The 21916-nt window shown below is 42.6% G+C and overlaps 2 protein-coding genes across 2 annotated transcripts; one reads left to right on the top strand and one right to left on the bottom strand.

The window, feature by feature from the left end:
* Positions 1 to 13663: 13663 nt before the first annotated feature.
* Positions 13664 to 15640, top strand: N7533_003765 (uncharacterized protein; the record flags this gene model as incomplete). Its single annotated transcript, XM_057100415.1, has 6 exons — positions 13664 to 14074; positions 14613 to 14817; positions 14878 to 14955; positions 15008 to 15147; positions 15234 to 15552; positions 15627 to 15640. The coding sequence occupies 6 exons, from the start codon at positions 13664 to 13666 to the stop codon at positions 15638 to 15640; spliced, it is 1167 nt and encodes a 388-aa protein (XP_056960045.1).
* Positions 15641 to 19156: 3516 nt separating this feature from the next.
* On the bottom strand, positions 19157 to 19789 carry N7533_003766 (phosphoglycerate mutase family protein; the record flags this gene model as incomplete). Its single annotated transcript, XM_057100416.1, has 3 exons — positions 19157 to 19241; positions 19301 to 19523; positions 19579 to 19789. 3 exons carry the CDS (start codon positions 19787 to 19789, stop codon positions 19157 to 19159), a joined length of 519 nt encoding a protein of 172 aa, XP_056960046.1.
* Between the last annotated feature and the right edge of the window lie 2127 nt (positions 19790 to 21916).

Raw genomic sequence — 21916 nt, forward strand, 5'->3', positions numbered from 1 at the left:
AGAACGGTCATTCTTAAACATTCCTTTATTAGCCTAGGGCAAAAGATATCGAGCACTTCTCGATTTGTCAGCTGCTGATAATTGGTACGAGACTGAGTGTATTCAACGGTAAATTGCTTTGGACCTGTCCCAATGCAGACGGCAATTCTAAGCTGCCACCATGGCTTGCTTTACAAACGAAGCTGGCAAGCACATTCTCATCGCTGGAAATTCTGTGTAACCAACTGACTATGTTGTCAAACCGCTGATGCGAAGATGACTGCTTCTCCCCAAACTATGCTATGCTTAATGCAGCCGCAAGCAGAAGAATGCTCCTTTCTCGTGTCGCTACCGAACGATGCGGACTTAATAGCAGTATTGTAGTTCAGAGGCATTAATTATCTTATTGTTCAGAGGGAAAAATTAGGCTATATATACACAACGAGAAGAATAAGTTGATTGGAAGTCAACTTGGCTCTTCGTATAGACAATGCGGAAATTAATTCCGATAGTACGGTTTGATTCCTGATCTGTACCAGCCTCGTATCATACCACAAGGGAATTTGTAGGGGACAGCTGCGATACTAATTGAACTCTGCAGGAGAGGGCTACGTTAACAAGTTCCCACATAATGCGTCGCTTTCCTGGGTTTGAGTGGGAATTCCTGCTATATCCTCTATATCAACGGCCATACAGGGGTCCTACACTCAGCGATATTGTCCGGTGTTATCAGCAGGGTCAAGCACAAGGACCCTTAGACATTATCTGATACTCCCTACCACGGAAGCCTACAACTAAATATTTTGCTATTCCAAATATTACGGAGAAGATTCATGGCTATTACCTTATCCGAACATGAAGTTGGTAGTATATTATCACCCTAGTCCTATGAAATCTGGGCCTTACATAAGCCTCTCCCACAATCATAAAATATTTCACTAAAATCGAGACTGAGCCTCTATACGAGTTGATTTTATTACCTATCCAGAAGCAGGCTGATCTACCTCAGCCAACTATGACGGGCCCTTCAAGTCTCAATAAGATAGATGCCCAGTACCAGCAAGCAATATACAGCCTCTTAAAATATACGCGGGCTGGGTGAATAGTGGAAGCCAGCCGATCACTACTAAAAATTTCTGAGTAGCTTATTACTAATGCACGTGATCTTGGTAGGCTGAGCTCCTCTTCATTATTTGACTTTTCTTTGAAAAGGTACAAACTCGATTGGGGGGCAAAGTTGGGCAAATGAGATAGCTATCATACTAATCGTAATCAGGAATAGGCCCTTTTCTTACCCCAGGTTTATTTGGCTTTGGCCCTTCTTTTCAAGGCTATAGGCACGTTTCATACATACATCATTGGATAGCCTGTTTAGGAGGTAGTCTGACGGAGAAGTAAGTGACTAATCGCTTTTATAGTATTACGTAGGACTTCTACAGGACGACCCACTTCTATATCCTGGTCATCTGCAGCTCTGGAATAACCTTAACCTTTACTGGCTCTGCTTTTATCAGAAGCAAAAGGATTTAACCCAGGACTTGATTGCGAAGGGGGCACAGTCGGTGCAAGCGATGCTATTGAGCCAGGTTTACCTTAAGGTCATAGGTATAGAGTTGATCGAAATTTGTGACCAACTTAAGGCACACAGTCTCGTCGATTACTAAATGGGCATTTGGGAAGAAGAGATCCTCTACAGTAGATGGCTTTCCCTTTTTCAACGGCTTTAATACCCCGGATTTTAATCAAGACACTTTAGTCCTAGATCAATACCTGGATCTGATGGAGAACAGACCCGAGCTCCTCCGCATAGTGGATAAATGACGAATGTCATTGTCTTCCGAATTATTTCCCGGGAGGTATACTACGTCCAAATTCCCCTAGAAAATCTTCCTACTCTCCATCTGCAGTGAAACCTAGCAGCCCCCAACCCAGTAGCTATAGCAACGATCGACAAGTTTAAAATTATCAGTACGCCCAGAGTACCAAATTACTTCGTTTAAATGCTGTGATAATATAATTGGGATTCATTCTCTTAACTTATAGCGTTGAAGTGCTGTTCACTAGAGAATTCGAGTATAATATGCTGCAGGAGGGAGACTGAGGGTAATTAGCGCGACGCTGTCGATAGGACCACTAGGATGTTTACAGGCAAGTTAAAATATGTATCAGATAACTAAATCGCTGTACAATAGAGGTCTGCCACTGTAAGTGTGTGAGAATACGTTATTCTGTTATTAGAAGCGAATTCGTGTCCGGTATATTGTAGATCGTTAGCACCCGAAATCGGCTGCAAGATTTGAAACTGAAATGCCACTCTCAAAGCTATATAAAATAGCTGCTTGTTAGCTAGGGGATAATTCAGCTTTTTTGGCATATTTTCCAGATAAACGCTGACCAAAAGAGACTATGTAGTGGTTGTGGAAGAGAAAAAAAAGTTAGGGGGCCGACGTATAAAAGCGCTCTAGTGTGGTGCCGGACTTATGGGGACACTTTATAGGGTAACCTGACTATGTAATACCAGTAAGGCAGTAGCTATCCAAACTCGGATGTGAGATCGCAGATGAAAATTGTTTCTGAGGAAGAGTCTTCCTTGACACAACTCCCTCCATTACCCGTATACGATATGTCCCTGATATGAAAGTCTATCCAGTTTTGATGCTAATGATAGGAGATTTGTAGCATCACCGCATGTATTTAAGTGGTCAAATGAGGAATTAACTGTTGTGATTTATTTTTCGTCCCGACAAATTCGTTCTGAAGCACTTCGATGCCTGTTGTTCCGTTGAGGCTATATCCATTCTACTCGCGCTATTGAACGTAAACTCGTCTTTATAGATTAACAGAATCTATTTCTGAGATCTTCTAAGGGGTGCTGGGATTTGATTGGTGTTGACTACTGGATGGATGACTTGCTTGGATCCTCTGAGTTGGTGAATCAAGAAATTCAATTATCACCGGATGATGCGGAAGACGTGGAACTTGTAAGCTGCACTATTTAAGCTGTGTTTACATTCTTTTAACTGCCTCCTACTCGAAAATACAATCAATCAATTGATGAACACCTGGAAGCATTTAAACGCGACCTTCGTTTTGGGGGGTGTTGGTATCACCAGCTAGGTCCTGTGTACACAGTTAAGTGAACAGTTTATGCTTCTAAAGCAAAGGTTGATTGATTCGTGTATGATAAATGTGTGTTTCGGCTCAGGTTCGAAGTACCCCTGAATCCCATAAGCCGGAACCGCAGCTTAGCGCAAGGTTACATACACAGAAATGTGATCTATCAGACGCTGGCTTGTTCTGATAGAGGGATATATCCCGACAGGGGGAACCTGTTGGAATATTTAACGCAAATAAAGTAGTTTTCGAAATCTGTTATACCTCTACACACACTGGAGTCCTATCCGCACTTACTAAAAGTTTATGGACTAGTATGAATTCCGAGTGAATGCGATCAAGCGGAACCAATTTGGGATAAAAAGATTGATTGATTAAATCGAAATAAGCATGCGATCGAGCGCAGGTTGAAATACCTCTGTACGTGTGTATACTTGGTGGTTAATACACCGAGGTTACTAGGGGAATCAATATACAATACAAAACACAAAGAAATGTGGGTTCCTTGGTAATCAATTGATTACTAGTTGTAATTTACCACTCCATGCGCCGACAAGTCCTTTCCCGGATAATATATTTGTAAAGGGAGAGATTTGATTGGATGTTTCTAAAATTAGTTTCTCTACCATCCATCGGGTGTTAGTCTGTTGGAACAGAAATGTACGTCCAATCAGGTCCATGGATAGTTGTCTGTGTTGAGATAGGTAGTTTTAATGTTCTTATTTAGGTTACTATTAAAAGTGGGAACCCCATCTATTTAAACATCCATCGCTAGTCCCGCCATAAGCTTTGACCACTGCGATACTCAACGTGCGTGAATGAAAAGTTCATATATTCATATTCACATTACTTTATTCCTTTCGGAGCCCTATGCACGGGCATAATTCCAGCCGTATCTTATAATACAGGCTTCAGAGGCAGCATTACTGAGAGAACGACCGGCTGTAAACAAGGGAAGAGCAAAGTTAAAGTGAAAGTTTTGCAAGAGAGTCACAAGATGTTCAGATTTAACAGAAAATGCTTTCTCGATTTACAATAGCTAGGAAGACGTAAGAAGCCAAATTTGTAACGGAAGAGTATACCAATATTCAATCGCCGTTGCTAAATAAATCTTAAGTGGGTGGAAACTACACTCTATCCCATGGCGACACCGTTTTTAGTATTATAGACGTATCATCATCTACTAGAGGGTGTGTTGGTCCAGAAATACGCCCAGAAAGATCTATTTTTGAACAGTGATAACAAAGTCCTTTAACATAAAACTTATAATCCTCTATTCTGTAAGCCCCTTAGCAATCCAAGGTGCTAGAGGATAATGATAAGGGGGACCAATAGTCAGAGGCTAAGACCAGACACAGGACAAAAGAAGCATCGTCAGGTAAAAAAGAATTGATATTACGTGAGAAATAAACGTGTAGCCACTGCGGCCGGGCTCTTTCGGTCCCTATATACAAAACTCCCGAAATATGACGGGCAGACTGAGGAATAACGATGACCCCTAGCAGCCAAAACTATCAAAAGGCCGCCCGATCATCCTCCAATAGGACGTATATGGCGCAGGATCAATATGTGTATAAGTTAGTACTGCTATACAAGAAACTCAAACCAGAATGTTACTCCGTTGGTATGTAAAGGACGTACTTCCTGCTGCCTTACAGAGATAGGCGACGTAGCAAGATAAGATTTAAGGCCATTACTGCAAATTTGGACCATAGAAGTCCCTTATATTGGGGTCTATTATGTTTGGGTCTATGCTGTAGTGTGGATGTTGCGGATTTAAGTTGTTAGGTTGTGCTGAGGAGTGGGCGGAGAGGACTTGGTCGAGAAAGTTGCGGATTTCGTCTAGCCCGGCATTACCACGGACTGTCTGAACTATAGTCTGCAGGGAGGCAGCATTGCCGGTGCGTATAAGCCTAAGGAGCGATTCGAGGATTGACCTAGTATCGTCCAGCTCCTCCTGTATCCTTCTCGCGGAGGTTTTCCGATGCTTGTCAGACAGTTATCTGTTACGTATCTATAGCCATAAGTGATGTATTCCGTACACGGCATGCCGGTGTACTAGAGAGCGGATGAAGGGTCAACACTCGAGAAAGTCTATATAGCAGAGGAAAGAATGTAATGAGGGCAAAATGAAGGGGGAGAGAGAGAGTGAGAGAGAGAGAGTAGGGTAAGGGAGAGAAGGGAAAGGGGGATGGGGGATGGGAGGTTGTTTGTACCCTTATCCGGTGTTTTTGGTACTCTTTGCACGTTGTGAAGGCCCTTTTTATCTTGGTATCCTCTAGAGGAACGCTAATAGTACCTTGCCTTTGGTGGTAGCTTGTCATATCTTACACAGTCAAGTCTTGATTTTGTCCCTCCCACCCCCCTATATATATAGAAACCTGTATTGCAATATACAGATATATTGCCTCCCTACAAGGGAGTGCAGACGGGCCTTCTCTGATGCTATAGTCTAATGTGTTTACGTATAAGACCGCAGCGACAGGTGACCTGTTACGGCCAAACTGTACACTTTCCAGTTCCCATCTTGACTACGAGAGGTCACTAATAAAAGACATATTTTACAATCGTTCTCAGCTAAGTTTGGTCTGGTCAATAGATAATCTACGCTAAGGTCTTAGCAGTGCGGCCGAGAAAGAGCGTCTTAGTGTGTACTGGCCAAGTCGATTTCGAGAATGCCTGTACCTAACTCTGAGAAACCACCTAATAGATAAAGAGAAGAGACTTTAAATTATTAAATACTTCGTCATAGGAAGTTATGGGTGAATATATATCTAAAATTCGTCCAATTACAGGTAGATCAACCACTATTGGAGCATGCTTAGGTATTATACGAACACACATATGACTATATAATAAATATTTACCTTGCTTATGGAGACCCGATTTTCTATATTGTTTCGAAAGACGATTATGATCATTTTGTTGATCAAGTCTATTATAGAAACAATATGTTGATACGAAAGAATAGCTCAGGAAAAGAGAAGGCATAAAAGAAAGGAAGAAGAAAAGAATAGGAAGAAAAGAATAGGAAGAAAAAAGGAATCTAGAAAAGATAACGTTAATGCGAGAACAAAACTCAAAGACTATTAATCTTCCTAAGTTAAGAACCATCCTATAATAAAGCTTCGAAACTATAGGCTACAACCTAGCATGGATAGCCACTCAATTCGCCTTCCCTAGGTTGTTAGGATATTAAGACATTGCTGCCGGCAACGACACAAGCCTTTTATCTTTATTATTTGATGAAACCATATTAGTTGCCTGTTGTTGCCTGTTATTGAACATTACTTACAGTATCTTCACACAGGACCCTTCCCGTTATCTGCTCTACGTACCGCTTGATATACCCCTCACACTGTGAATGCTTGAGTATTTCAAGTTATAGATCCAACACCTCATATTGTAACCTTTTGGTGCCAGCCAATAGTTCCTTATTCCTAGTAGCTTACATTTTCAGAGTTAATTCGTCCTGCTGGTTCTGCAGTTTTCTTTTTTGACAGCATTGTTTTGCTGCTTAACGATTACGTTTGAGCAGCAGTTCACGATGGGTAATGGACATTAATAGTTTTGATGGTTGCATGGTTGATTCGGTATTGGAGGGGAGGCTACTATTTATCTGTTTAGGCTTTAGCTTAGTATATTCGATAGAAGTGATGGAGCTTTCTCTATCCTTATCCGGACCGGTGGGTTGTGTTTTTATATCCAAGGAGATATATTCTTCTGCGGTCTTCAGGGTTTCGGTCTGTCTTAAGGCTGATGGTGTAATGTACGATAGACTACATCTCTAATTCTGTAATATATTCTGATTGGGTTGGAGGGGAGAATATAGTTGTATTGATGATGCCTCTAAGCTGAACTTTACTGACTTCAGGAAGATCTGATTGAATTCTACCGGTGACAAAACTGGCAGTGGCGAAATGAGGGGTAAACCGCAAAAGGAGTTATCTTGTGCCTGGGTAGTGATGGTGTCGAATGGGATAATGTTCACGTCGTCGGGGTGTAGACTGTTGATACCCTTAAGCCATATAATGTTTCTGAGATTCCCTATTATCATCGTTGCTGTTTCCGACTCAAAATCTAAAAACTTACAGAGAGCTCGGATTATTATATGCTAGGTTTAAATAGGCTGAAGAATCTTTTGATTTACCTGGCTATATAAGTAGTTCACGGAAGAACTAGCAATATAAGCTACGGCGGAATTTCGTTAGATATGTACTAGTTTATTGTAGATAGTGGACGAAAGTTGCTGGATGAGCCAATAAATCTACAACCATTTGTCACGTCATCGTACAAAATAGAATTAATTATTTGTAGAGAGGCAAGATTTCAATCCAGGAAAAACACGTCCTTGAATTTCCCCGCACTGTCCAGTAACTCACTCTCTTAGGACTTTCACAGAAATCGACCGGATATTTAGGCCATTGAGTGAGAAGACTTGGGAGCCTAGTTACCTACCTCGACCCCTTAGAGTTCGCCTTCCTACTAGACTAAAATATAAATATATATGTATTGAGCCTAGTAGGTGGGGTTTACAATCAATCACGGAGCAATACACAGGCTACAGCAATTATATATTTCCATGCACACACATGTAGGTTTTAACTACTAATTTCCTGAAAACGAACTTAGAGCTTCGTCAAATCTTGTCGTGACTGAATTGCCGTTCGCGTTGTTAGGCTGCCCTCGTGGCGCGTGGCTTCGAACTCGTTGTGATGCCTCGGCGAAGTCTAGAACGGCCGCGACCGTCCTAGCCCGGGACATAGCTCTCTAGAAAGTTGCTACAACATCGAGCCTCCGTCACAAGTGATGCTACGAAAACGTAAAAACCGTGAGGGGCCCACATGAGCGTGTCACCTTCAGTTTATCTATTGAACTACAACTCCAGGGTGTGGAGCAAGAGGTGCAAAAACGCCAGCAGATGAATGAAGCTTTCCAAAAAGCGCTCAGGGAAATCGGGGGAATCATTACTCAAGTCGCGGACGGAGACCTTTCCACAAGAGTCCAGATACATCCACTCGAATAGAACCTATCATCTTCGTTCCGTCACTAATATTTCAAAGCTGATGTACAATGTGAAATAATGCTGTCCATCAGCTTCAATCTGGTATTACAGCAAATTGTAGTGTATTCAATACACTGTATATAGTTATAGACTTTTCTGAAAAACTCGACTATGAGCTAGGGGTTGCATGACGGCGCAATCAATTTAGGTTGCCAATTCAAAAACTATGTTAAAGTGTGTGTGTATCCTTTCTTTACACCGGTTGCTCCTTTGTGCAACATTCCCTTGGTTCGAGCTTTGTCACATGCTCTTTGGCGATATGCTGTGTCTGTTAGCAGGATACATAGCCGTAATTTAATGTCGCACTGTTACTTACATTATTGGCGCTAAAATAGGAAACGAATTATCAGAATATCAACGATAAAAAGTTCATTCTTTCTATTGATATCACCAGCTAGCTACCATGTACCGTGTACATAGTTAAGTGAACAGTTTATACCCTTAAGCAAAAGTTAATTAATTCATGTATAATAGATGCAGGTATGTATGAGGCCCAGTCCAAAATACTCCTAAATCCCATACGCCGATACTCGGTGGTCTCAACACCGGTGCCGCAGCTTCGCGCAGGGTCACCCAGCACAGAAATTTGATCTATCAGTCGCCAGCGGTAAGTTGCCGCTAGCTTGTTCTGACGAAAGGATATGTCCCGACAGCTAGTAAACTAGCCATCGAATGGTGTCAACCGAATGATCAATATTAATGATTATTTATGCTAAAGACTGAATGAGGGTGCTATTGAAATACCCTCAGACTCAGTGTCCCGTTACTCGGCGATTACAACGCCAAGATATCAGCTGAGCTTAGAATTGCATATAATTTGTATGGGAACGTGGATTCCAATGCGACCAATCGATTAATAATGGTAAGTTACCACTGCATATCTCAACAGGATCCTATCAAAAGCTTTATCAAGATATTCAAACACTAAAGAGCCTCTGCGGAACTGAGCATTATTCCATACAGTCCAAGTAATCGCAGGGGGCTAGGCGTTAACCTATGCGCAAGGATGACTTGTACGACACGGACACCACATCAGAAGGGGATATGTTTGTACGTCTTTACGGTCCCATCGGACCCACCGGATGAACGGATGACTTTCTACGAAATAACATCGTGAAGAGATTTTGATATAGTCCGGAAAGCGGGATGTGAGCCGGATCCTGCTTCTCGAAAGTTTTTGGGGTGTGTACCTTCCTAAAATATTGTAACTACGCACGAACGCAGCGCTAACGCCCCAACAACAAATTTATTCGCTACCACATACAAACCGATAACAGAAGGCAAGCTAATCGTCGATGATAACCCCAAATTCTGAACAGCGTTCCAACAAAATCGTGTCTCATTCGAATCATCGTTCAAGGAGTTAAACACGAGGTGCCGACGCCTCCACCCGTATGCGCGAACCTCAGATCAGTCAACTTATATGGCATACTGCATTGCACTTTACTGCTGAATAGGGGAAATAATTTTGAAAAAAAAGAAAAGAAAAATCTGGCATTCTACTTTTTTTTTGTTGCCTGTAGGAGTTCCCAAATCTCCTGGATTTCAATCCCCGTCCTAGTAAACATACCTTAAAACGATTGACCAATGACGTCAGGAAACTTACTTCCAAGATTCCCTGATAGTATCTATCTATTGAGACCAGCTAAGAGCATACAGACGGGTGCATTGAGAGCGAATTAGAACAAAGGGAATCAGTTCAGGATAAAAAGACTGATTATTTGAAGAGAACGCCATGCAATCGAAATGATGCACATGTTGTCATACATTGGTCAAATTCATGTTTTACATGGAACTGATACAAGTTCTTATCATGACCCAAGCGTGTCTAGTTGGCTCGATATTAGGATTAAGGATTGGACAAATGTGGTTAGTGTGAAGAGCACGATACTACCAGTATCTATGACCCGTCTATACTGCCATGTCCATGCGTTTTAGTGATCGGACAAAGGTTTCAAGTCCTATCACGAACCAATGTAAACACCTTCGAATCTCTGGCCTCTTCTTAACTTTCCTTTAGCCTGTTCTATTACCAACCCCGGCCTTTTACTTACCTTCAAAAGTTCAGGGATTGTACTTCATGGAGTTTTTTTCATATAACCCCATATTTAGATATTCTTTAGTCGCTTCCACTCAAAGCTGCCACTGTTAAGATAGGATGTGTGCAGGAAAAATGAATACACCAATTATAGGCGTCTTAAAATGAGTGAATTGCTGGCGTTTAAGAGTTAGGATAACCCCTGATTGGAAGAGCACTCTATGTTCTCTATCATGACAGATAGTTGTAATAACAGTAGGACATAATCCTCCCTAAGAATACACGAGTATGCTTGGGCAGTGCAGGGGGTTTCGGGAGCTCTCAGCGTAGAACAGGGATGAGTCCTCAGCACTGAGGGTGGGGGGTATATGTACGAGCCCCATACATAACCTACACTTGTAATAATTATAGTCCTTCCTCTGGTCCATTTTGAAATAGTGTCTCCGCAGGACTTTAGCTCGATTGAGACAATTAAAAAGCCCAGAAATACACCCAGATAAATCTCGATAATTATTTTCCTGTAAAAGTCCTGGAGTAAATGTTCCCGCAATCGCTACATTAGGAAGCTTTATCCTGGACCGGTGACTATTTAAGAACACGAAGTTGCGCACGTTACTATATTAATATCAATGTCCCTTACAACCTTCCTGAATTGCTCAAACTATCCACCCAGCCTAATTCCAACATGAGACTCTCACAATTTATTCCCCTCGCTTTCCTGTTGTCATTTGCAGTGGGACAAGACCCCAATAACCCCCACAACATGACCACTTGCCTGGTGAGAGACTCTAATACATTAAGACTCACCGGAAAAGGCTTGCTTACCAAATACATTATAATTAGCAAATGTGCAATGAGCAGGCCGCTGCCGCTGCAGGATGTACCTCCTATCTCCAGACCGAATGCACTTGTCCGAGTGTCCCATTCCTGAAGGCCCTCAACAAGTGTCTGGGAGCTTCCTGCTCAGCTTCTGATGTGCTATGTATGACTCAATATTCTTTATGTGCCATTTCTGAAGATCATTCTTTGAGCTGAAATCCTGACTGACTATTAAAAGTGTCCCTAAAGTTACATGTCAAGGAGTGCGGAGGGCCAATTGTGTGGCCCGAATAACGGAGCTGTATATCTGCTCTTGACAGAGACTAAGTGACGAAGGCATATGTCAGGCAGTGGAATGTCCGTAAAGATTAGTACTAATGGGCCACTTGATTATACAGAAATGCATGAAGATGTATCGATTCATTGAGAGGTCTCTGGTTAATGGTATCCTACTCCCCCGTACTTTCGAGATTTCCCTGGTTACAATATATCACATAAAGAGGAATGGACGGATGTTTAATGACTCTGTCTCTAGGAAGCCTAGTAGTAATATCCTGGGTCCTCAGCAGATTTCCAGGACTAATTCGCAATGATCGGAGGATGGGCCAACAAAGTGACCTCATTCTCGAAAGATACGACCGTAATAGCCATTTCTATTCCTCTGTAATGGATTTTCCTGCAAATGAGATAAAGATAGATTATGTATTTTTATTTTTTATTTTTTTGTCAGGATAAGGAATTGATGTACTGGCTAGTACTGAACATGTCCAATAGAAACATATGATTGATTGATTAAAGATCAGAGTGGTTGAACACTCGTGAGAGTCTGTATCATCTATAGACCTGGCTACGACCCTCCGCATGGGTCCCTACCCCAGAACCTCGAACCTCCCCTCTTGAGGGGAGGTTCCAACCTTCCGACCCTCAACCTACCCTGAGGATCGTTGAGGTTCAGTATGCGGACCCTCGGCGACCCTCAACGACCCGCATTTGCATAAATTTTCGACGCCTTACCTCTTTCGGTTGGATAAAATTGATGATTCATCTATGTTTTTTATAGCTGTTCCGTCAATTTGTAGATATTTTACTGAATACTCCATCAATATAGCGAATTATAAATAAATATTCATGTAAAAGTAAACCGTAGACATGGTCACCCACAGATTACAAGTAATATTTGATGATATCGATATAGGGGGTGGTCAGTGGCGGTTGTCGACAAAAATGCATGTAAAGTTGTAAATATATATATTGCAGATAGTGTAACCTATGTGTATCTTCATTTGTAGAACCACTGTTTTTTAAGAAAGCTATAAAAACGTGGTTCAAATAACCTCATTTTTACATCATTTGAGCTGTTATATCTTCTTCTATTACTTTTTCTTCAAGAATTCAGGACAAATAATCTAAATATGTTGTAAATCCGGTTCAAAGATTGCAATTATTGGACTTGGTCGTTCTGATCAAGACTTTTTCTCAACTTGAGGGTCTCTTTTGAGGGTCGATGCGGGTAGTGAGGGTCCCCTTGAGGGTCGCTGCGGGTAAGCGAGGGTCTATTTGAGGGTCGCTGCGGGTAAGCGAGGGTCTATTTGAGGTTCATTGAGGTTCGTTTATTATGCTAGCCAATCAGATCTAGCTATGTGGAAACAAAAGATGATAGATCAATTCTAGCATATAGAACAGGGATGAACGGATGCCCCAAGAATCTTGCGTATCTTTTTCTACAAATTAAACAGTAAGTTCCTCACTCTCTTCTTCCTCAGTCATAGTACTATCTTCTAGTTACTAAATCTGTCATGTCGCAGCTCTCCGATGTCTACGCATTATCTAGCTTCGATGGGGTGCAATTAGACATGCTACAATACCTTGTTCCTAACGATTCCCTATCCCAACGCGAAAGCCAGAGTCAACTACTATCCGAAAGTCAGTTTGGATCAGTTCCAGACCTTCTAGACCTTCCAACCCATCGATCGCGCGTGGCACCTTAGGCCCCAGACACTCTTATACGAATCAAACCAGACCGTATTAATGAGTACGTTGTCTTTACAACTACAATGACCGCAGAATTTATTCAGTGGTGGCTTGAAACCGACTTTGGTAAGAAGAAGCGGATCAACTGGGATGTGAACTGTCGTGCAGAGTGCTGGAAAGGGTTTCAACAAGTTGCAAATACCAAAGATGGGAAGCCAGGCGTTATATGCAAACGGTGCCGTACAATTCTTGAGCACCCAACTACCAACCATACTGGAACCTCATTGATGCAGAAACATCTCGATGGGCTAAGGTGCCGACAGCGAATACCGAAGAAGGGTAATATCCAGCAACTACTTAGTGACGCAGTATATTTGAACCAGCCTATATTTAATATTAATACTAATACTATTTTCACTATTATTTAGGCTGAGAGAAGACTAGTGCCTACCTTTACCCAGTAAATATGGGAGCAGAAGATCCTAAACCTGATCACTGTATTGTATTTACCCTTCCTATTTGTCGAATATCAAGAATTCCACGACCTCCTTTCCTACGCACGGCTAGCACCCACACTACTAAGTGTTCCATCAAGAAAGGTGATTCGTGAGCGCCTTCAGGATTTTGTTATAGAATATCAACAGGAGACACTACAACGGCTTCCATCTAGTGTAAGAATGTCGATTGCGCTTGACTGTTGGACTTCTCCATTCCAGCAAGCATTTATAGCTATCACAGGATACTTCCTAGACCAGGAATGGGAGTATCGCGAGGTTCTCCTTGGGTTTAAGTTAATATCTGGATCTCATACTGGAGTGAACCTCGGTAGGGTTGTTCTCCAGATCCTAGAGAAGCACCAGATCGCTGACCGTATACTGGCGGTGATAACTGATAATGCGTCTAATAATAAGACACTTATTGCAGCGGTGAATGATTCGACTAAGACGCTACAGCAAGAGATAGATTCTACAATTATCCAAGTGCCCTGCCTTATGTATGTTATTCAATTGAGTCTAACTGATTTACTTGGTAAAATTAAGGCCGCCCTGAAGAATAACAACACCGAGATGGAATGGTCTGAAGATCGTGTACATTCACTTTGTGTACGCTAGCAGAAACATGAGATCGCCGATACTCTAAATAAGGTAAGCTTAAAGCTTCTATTTACGAATTATAATCCAATACCGATAATAATCCTTATAGGTTCGCGGCCTTGCAGTTTATATCAACGGAAGCCCTCAACGTAAAGAAGCCTTCTTGAATCTTCAATCTAATAATGCTGGGATAAGGCTTCTTCTAATCTAGGATGTCCGTACACGATGGAATTCGATATTTCTGATGCTTCGGCGGGCGAAAAGACTTTATGACATATTCGATAAGTACTGTAAGGACTATACCCAAACCCATTTTGTATTGAGTATTGAGGGGTGGCGGCAGATTGACTATCTACTTTGTATTCTCTAGCCCTTTTTTACGCTTACTACGCTAGTTTGTCGTACTAAAGACTTGAGTATCCACCTTATCTTTAGGATTTATAACAAGCTTTTTGATCATCTTGAAAGATTAATTCGTTAGCTTCGTTGAAAGAAAGTTCACTGGAAATAGCTGATGCTTTCCTCTCTTGAGGCTGCGAAGGAGAAACTGAAGAAATACTATGGCGAGACAGATGATATCGAAGGTAATCTTTATGCAATTGGGACGATCTTAGCGCCATCAAGTAAGATGGAGTTCTTTTCAACAGGTGATTGGGACCTAGATCCTGAGATAGGAAAGGACTATAGAAAAGAATACCGCAAGAGTCTTCAGTCTCTTTTCGAGAGATATAGCCAACGTATACCATTAGATATGATACAGCCTAATAGCCAGTTATTAATAACTGAATCGGAGCTAGAGAGGGCCCTTGACGGTGATTCTTCACTACGATCAATTGCTCCACAGTACGACGAGCTCACCAAATATCTCCAGAGTGGTAAGTAAATAAGCCTATGTGATGAATTATATAACTAACCTTACCTGATTAGATACTATTAAAGGATCTGTTCGGATCTTCTGGAAAGATCATCAGAGAGAGTTCTCTGTTCTTACAAGTATTGCCCGTGATATCATGTCAATTCCAGCAACTGGTGCCGGAGTTGAGCGTCTGTTTAACTCTGCTTGGGATGTATGCCACTACCGCCGGGGTCGTTGAATCCAGAGACTATTCGTGATATTATGTTGTATATGTGTATAACAAAATTTGATATTGAGGAGGAGCAGCGGCTGATTCTCCAAGAGTATCTCTTAGACTATGAGATAGCAGCTTCGGCAGAAGTACTTGATGTCCAGATATATACCTTCGAGGCTATCAGTGATGACGAGGAGGAGGATATTGAGTTGTGTCTTGATACACCGGCTGCTGTATCAATTATGCAAACAACCCCAAACGTACCGCCACTCTCAGCGGTTGCCGCTGGAAAGCGGCCTGCGGTCACTTCTGGTGATAAGGAAGATTCTGATGCCGATGGATTTGTGAACCCGGAGGAGAATCTATTATTATCCTTCCCTAATACGCAGCATCGTGTATCAGGTAGGATACGGAAGAAGTCGAGACTACTGGATGGGTATATAGTTTGACTCTTGGCTTGTTAGAACTATGACTAGACACTATGCTATAGATGTAATGTAAACCATTCAAAAATTAAACCCCTATTCGAGGATGAACCTATGGATGCAATAAGGAGTGTATCCTCCTGTAAGGCTATACAATGATGAAGTTTTTAGTTTACAATTACAATGAAATACAGCTTGTTTCTACATAATTTATGCAATTGACGCCCAGTCACGTCTTTTACCTGTTTGTTATGTTTGACGACCCTCAGGGTCCCCGCGGGTAACCCTCATGAGGGTCGGCCTGGGTACGACCCTCCCCGCGGGTCCAGGTCTCGGACCCTGACCCTCCGCATGGGGAGGTGAGGGTCAGGGTCGTGGAGGGTACCCGCGGGTTCTAGCCAGGTCTATCTAGACCATTTTAATTAGATCTCAAGACTACAGTATTATAGCCTCAGTGGCTCGGATAAGTCGCTATAGACAGCTCGGTAAGGTAAAAATAGTGTAGGTCAAGTTTTGGTTTTGACTTACCTTCGGGGGTGGTCCCGGCCTCCTTTTTAAACTACATTCTGTCTATTCTTATTATACTGTCGTACGAACCTGTCTAACCTAGCTCCTAATACGTATCTGCCAGATCTATACCCTAACAATATATAAAGATAATAATTTTGATAGCCTAAAAATATTCTTCTATTCAATTTCAATCCAATTCAAGATTATATAACCTAATTCAGCCACACTTTCGAACGTAATAGCATAGGTGTTCCCTCCATCAGGAACCAGAATTATCCTAACAGTTATACCAAATATACAAGAGATATAGGGAACGCAGTAAAAGTACCTATATACCACCAGAGTAGATACATCACCTTACCTACCTGCCTCATACACATACAGGCATCCCCTAAAAACGAGGAGCTGGATCCTCTTAGGAGGACCAGCGATTAGTCTGAATGTCGTCATACCAATATTAAGCACATATTACATTCTTCACTTATATCCTTATCATATCAGGACGCCCTCAGTAGATTATCCTAGCAGGCATCCTAAGTTGGTTACACCATCACACAGCCCCTAGCTAAAAAATGAGTTGTTTCAGAAATAAGACTACATACACAGGGTATTGAATAAACTACAATTCTCTATACTACCAGATTAAAGCTAATAGACTGCATCATTTCGCACTATACATCAAATTTTGAATTAATAAGGGAACAAATATCTCCACTATAACAATAATAGTGGCTACCGGTAGCAGCTATTTCACCGCTAGACAAACAAACCGCACTATACATCAGCATATAGACTCACTGACCAGGCCCCATCATCACCGATCCTCACCCTCAACTCTCACTCACCATTGATACACCATCAACAGATTATCAACACACTATCAACCACCATCAAACCTCACCTTCAACCCTCACCTTCAACCCTCACCCTCAACATATATCATCCCTCCTCACCGTTAACAATACTTATATCTCACTACATCCAGACAACTTCCACTGCTACTAATAGCCTACAGAGACAAGTATTCACACCAATAATCACCACTTGAGATTTCAGTGGCCACCCAGATTGGCCACCATACTATCAGACACTAGGATACTGACCACTCCTATAACTCACAACTCTATATAATATATAGAGAGGAGAAGTTTATCTCAAAGCTCAGAATATAATTAAATATTATACGCAAATTACGCAAACCAAGGACATGAATAGCGGCACCTACAAACAAAGCTAAACAGCATAATTCACAAAGTCTCTGAGAGGATTCTTGATTTCTATTATCCTTTGGAGCAGTTTTAGCTTCTTCAAGTAACTCCCTCGAATATTAGTCTTTGACACCACAAAGAGAAACCTACATATCACCAGAGGATCAGGAGGAGCACCGCAGCACCACGGGCTGCCTAAACAAGCACAACTTTGATAACATAGGGCTTAAGGATACATAGAAGCTCAAAATTATACAATCACAGGGCTCAAGGCTGTGAGGGAGAAACTGGTATCACAGCGGTCTCCTACAGAGCGCACTCTTACAACACAGGGATCATCGATACAAGGGAGAACTTATTAACGCAGCACTCTCCTACGGATATTTTTTCATCACAGATCCCAACTACAGAGTTTACTTCATAATACAGCACTCCCCTACAAATAACACTTAATAACGCATAGCCTACTCTACGGACAACACCCCAAGTGGCCTCAGAGTATATAAGAAGGAAAGTCATACTTTCTTTTTAACAGAAAAGGTACGTCTTTTATGCTGTTTCGAGTACGCTTTCCGACAGCAACCATCTGCGTGGAATTATACCAGAGCCAGAGATTTCTATTCGCGATTCGTGCCAAGCAGCCACAATTTTGCTAGGCGTTAAGGCGGTTTATTAAACGTTGAAATGATAATTTTTAAGCGCTCAGGGTAGAGGACAGGTAGAGTGGCTGGATCCACCTAGAGCTACGGTTGCCGTCGGGCTAGGCCAGGAGAATTATTCGCCTCACTAACATTATTAATCTAGGTAAAACAGTTTTCAATTTAGCTATCAAGTCGATCTCCCACAGCATCGAAGTTACGTTTGTAGGCTTTTCCATCCTAGCTAGCTTAGTACGTCCTTTCAAATCTGGACATACATCTACTCTATCCTTACTAAGTCTATCTGATATAGTGCTGAGTGAGCAAATCTCCAGTTATGTTAGAGCTCAAGTGACTCCCTACTAGACTAGCCCAAGCTTAATAAGCCTGCTGTGCATGCAGGGGGCTCTTCTCCCAGCAGGATACACAAAAAGCAATAGCTAGGTTGCACCTATCACTAGATGCAGACTTGTGAGTTTAACTGTGAAGCCAAGTTTCTGCGAGCTGTAGATTGGAACAATTTGTCGATTGAAGTAGAGAAATATAATCTATCAGACACTAGTTTGTTCTGATAGAGGATTATGTCCCGACATTCAGAAAGCTAAGAGCTTCAGTTACTGCTTGACCAGGCTAATCACAAAGATCGTTCTCAACCATGAAGCTCTTCTGCAGTTATCTGTTTCTACTACCCACGTTCTGATCCTTCTTCGCCATGCACAGAAGTTCCTGCAGAACGAAGACGTGTGTATTTTTACCCATCACGAGCGCCACCTATTGGAGTTACTCGGCTACGCTGTCTGGCGGGATCAGGCACCAGTTATCGATACTCGATAGGATAGATAGACTGATTACATTTCAAATTTCCACTTCCCAGGCTGCTGTTCGCCTACCTTGCATTATATGGCGCTTGTTTTCATAGATACTAGCTAGTTTCATACATTACAATGTATATATTGATAAGCGGTGTTATTTTCTAGCCAGTCTGATGTTTTCCCGAGATATGGGTGCAATACAGCAAAATACGCGACTAGGCCAAAAAGCGTACACACACTAAAGAGCGCTTTTATATAGTATTTTCTGTTCTGATATACATTAGGAAAGAAAGAATACAGCAATGATCCGTTGATCAAATATTACCGTTCTATTTGATATTTCATCGTATCTCGTGGCGAGTATGCATAGATATCATATCGGTCTTCACAATACAGTGCAGCAATACAGAAATCTAGCTATCCAAACCAGGGCAGTTCTCGCTCACCTTGGCGGTAATAGAAGAATAAGGTGAAGGATCAGTCCAGATAATATTGAAGCTATACATCAAGTTAGCAGATTGGCTCCAACTCAAGGCTTTCACAGCTGGCACACATACCTATCATCAGGATAATTCGGCGCGTCTTTATCACCAAGTTTCTTAACAATATCCGTCAAAGCATTATGCTGCCAGCAAATTAGAATATTGCCAGTTCCACTATACCCATCGACCACATCCTTCACGCAGTCCGGATCATCCCGCTCGCACGATGTATCGACAGTCAGACCCAGGTCAGTAGCCAGGGGCTGGACAGTGTCGAGAGGTCGTTGGCGTTTACCATCTATGTTAAATCAGCACTGTTTCATGCTTTGCTCTAGAATAAAGAGGGAACACACCGCTCTTAGGCATCTGGGCCATGATATATCCGATGTCATACTCGGAGCTCGATCCAAAGACATTTCGCAGACATTGTGCACGCTGCACGCCCGCGACACTGAGTCCATTTCCGTCTTCAGGCTTTTCGCCGTGGCGGATTAAATAAACCGTTGGTGAGCTTGTTACGAGCGTTGCGGCTGCGAAGAGGGAGATGAGGGATAGGTTGACCATTTTGCTTGTTTGCCTCACTTTGCGACCAGAGAAAGAATGATTGAATCTGAATTTTCTGATCGAGCCTGGAGTAACTCAAGTGTGATGAATGATAGATATTTATATTTTTCCGCTAGGTTCCTGCGTTAATATCCGATCCAACCAAGGTTGGCCCGATGCACAACTTCCGCGTGAACCGTCTTGGCCGGTCACCCGAAACGTGAACCTTGTTGGCCGGTCAAATCCCATGGGGCCCCCGGGGGCTGGGTTGGGCCTTTTGAAAAAACCCATAAACCGTCAAAACCCATCGATGGGTTCTGCCGAAGTCTAACGACCACCTACACCATCAAACAACCGGCCAAATAGCAGATCTAGCCAGTTTACGCCAACAACACCTAAAATTACAGTTCAGCTACAGAAGCAAGCCTTAGTACTTCAAGATCTATTAAAATAGCGGTCAAATAGCCCTCTGAGCCCATCAAAAACTATGCTAGACCAGATCATCAAAGATCACTACATAGCACTACACAACACCACTCTACTAGCACAAGAAAACGCTACTCCACATATAGCGAATGAGAAAGTAGTAAAAAACGTAATCAGTCAAATACGCAAATACCCTGCGAAGCGGGCTTAACTGTCGAAGAAGGTCTACAGCTAGTTACGCAGCTAGACTTGCTAGCAGAAGTACCTAGTTTAGATTCCCATATACAGGGTGAATTGCCTACTCAGGCAGATCAACCAGTGAAGAGAGCTCCGCCTAGGTGTAGTGGGTATAGGAAAATTGGTCACAGGAAAATTCCACGTAAAAATCGCTATGTCTAGTTGAATGAAATGGTGTTTGTTGTGATAATCGATTTTGAAATTCAATGAGAGGCAGGGTGATCGGGACGGCCGGGTAATCGGGACGGCCGGGTAATCGGGACGGCCGGGTACTACGTTACAAATATAAAGCATGATGATAGGCGCTCCACCGCTTTCAACAGGCACCATCTGTGCGAGTTGGGAAGCTGTTCCTATTGGGAGACTGAATCAATCTTTTGGGTTGGCCGAGTATTGGACTGGGCCAGTAAAGTCGCAGCCCGTGCAATTTCAGGTCACGTGTGGGATGCAGGCCTCTGCAATGGACATGTCACACTATGGTACTGTCTCTTATCGATTTTCTGGTCATGCGGGTCATCGATGTCCAAGCCAGGTTCTATCGGTATGGATACAGGATGGCATTCCGACATTCCTGCATCCTCCAAGAGCTTGTCAATGAAGACGGGTTGTGGCAATTGATGCCTGCTTCTGTTTGTTCAACCCGGAGCCCAAGGTAGTGCTTCATCTTGCCGAGGTCCTTAATAGGGGTTTTTTGCCCATTTCGGCGAGGACCCATTGTATTTCGGCGCAGTTAACCCTGATAGTTCGGGGGTTTATGGGCAGTGACGTACAGTTTCAGCTTTGTCCTTTGAATGAATAGTCTAGTGTCATAAGAGATAAAACTCAGAATCCAATTGCCTCCAGCTTCTCCTGAAAGGTGTCGTAGAGGGCCTGACCAAGCTTGCAGACAAGAGCTCCTCTCCCGCTTTTCTCAAAGCCATGCGGCTGGCGCATGTATACTGAATTTGTCAGTTTCACATTCAGGAATGCTCTGATTGCACCAGCCTGGGCGACGACGGCCGCTGCTGTGTCTACCCAGAGGGTTTGATACCCGTTGGAAATATTTCCACAAATTACCCACCGCGTTTTATATCGCGTGTTGCCATCAACCGCCTGCTTCTTCGTGAATACCCACTTGCCAGGATAGGGTGAAGTCCAATTAGAAACAGTTCTTCCTAACTCTCACAGGTTATGGCCTTACATTGAAAAGTCCCCTACGCTACATTGCTATATCTTGAGGAATAACTCGGTCAAATCGGTACACCAGGTTCACCCTATCTTGAACCTTTGTTTGACGGCGATATTTGGAGGTTATCTCTGCAGCACACCAATCATGCCGCGAGGAAGACAGCCCCTGAATCTTAAACCTGAATACGCTCAGACAAACCCCTGGAATGATGGTACTGACCTTGGGGATGGAAGAATCCACCCACATCTCTGAGGCGTGAAATGCCTGATGCAGACATCAGGGCAATATTGAGCCAGCTCACTACGAGTGCTTCAACA

This window comes from Penicillium manginii (genome assembly GCF_028828005.1).
Source record: "Penicillium manginii strain IBT 31320 chromosome Unknown utg000004l:1.0-7231830.0:1.0-7236170.0, whole genome shotgun sequence".
Classification (NCBI taxonomy): Eukaryota; Fungi; Ascomycota; class Eurotiomycetes; order Eurotiales; family Aspergillaceae; genus Penicillium; species Penicillium manginii.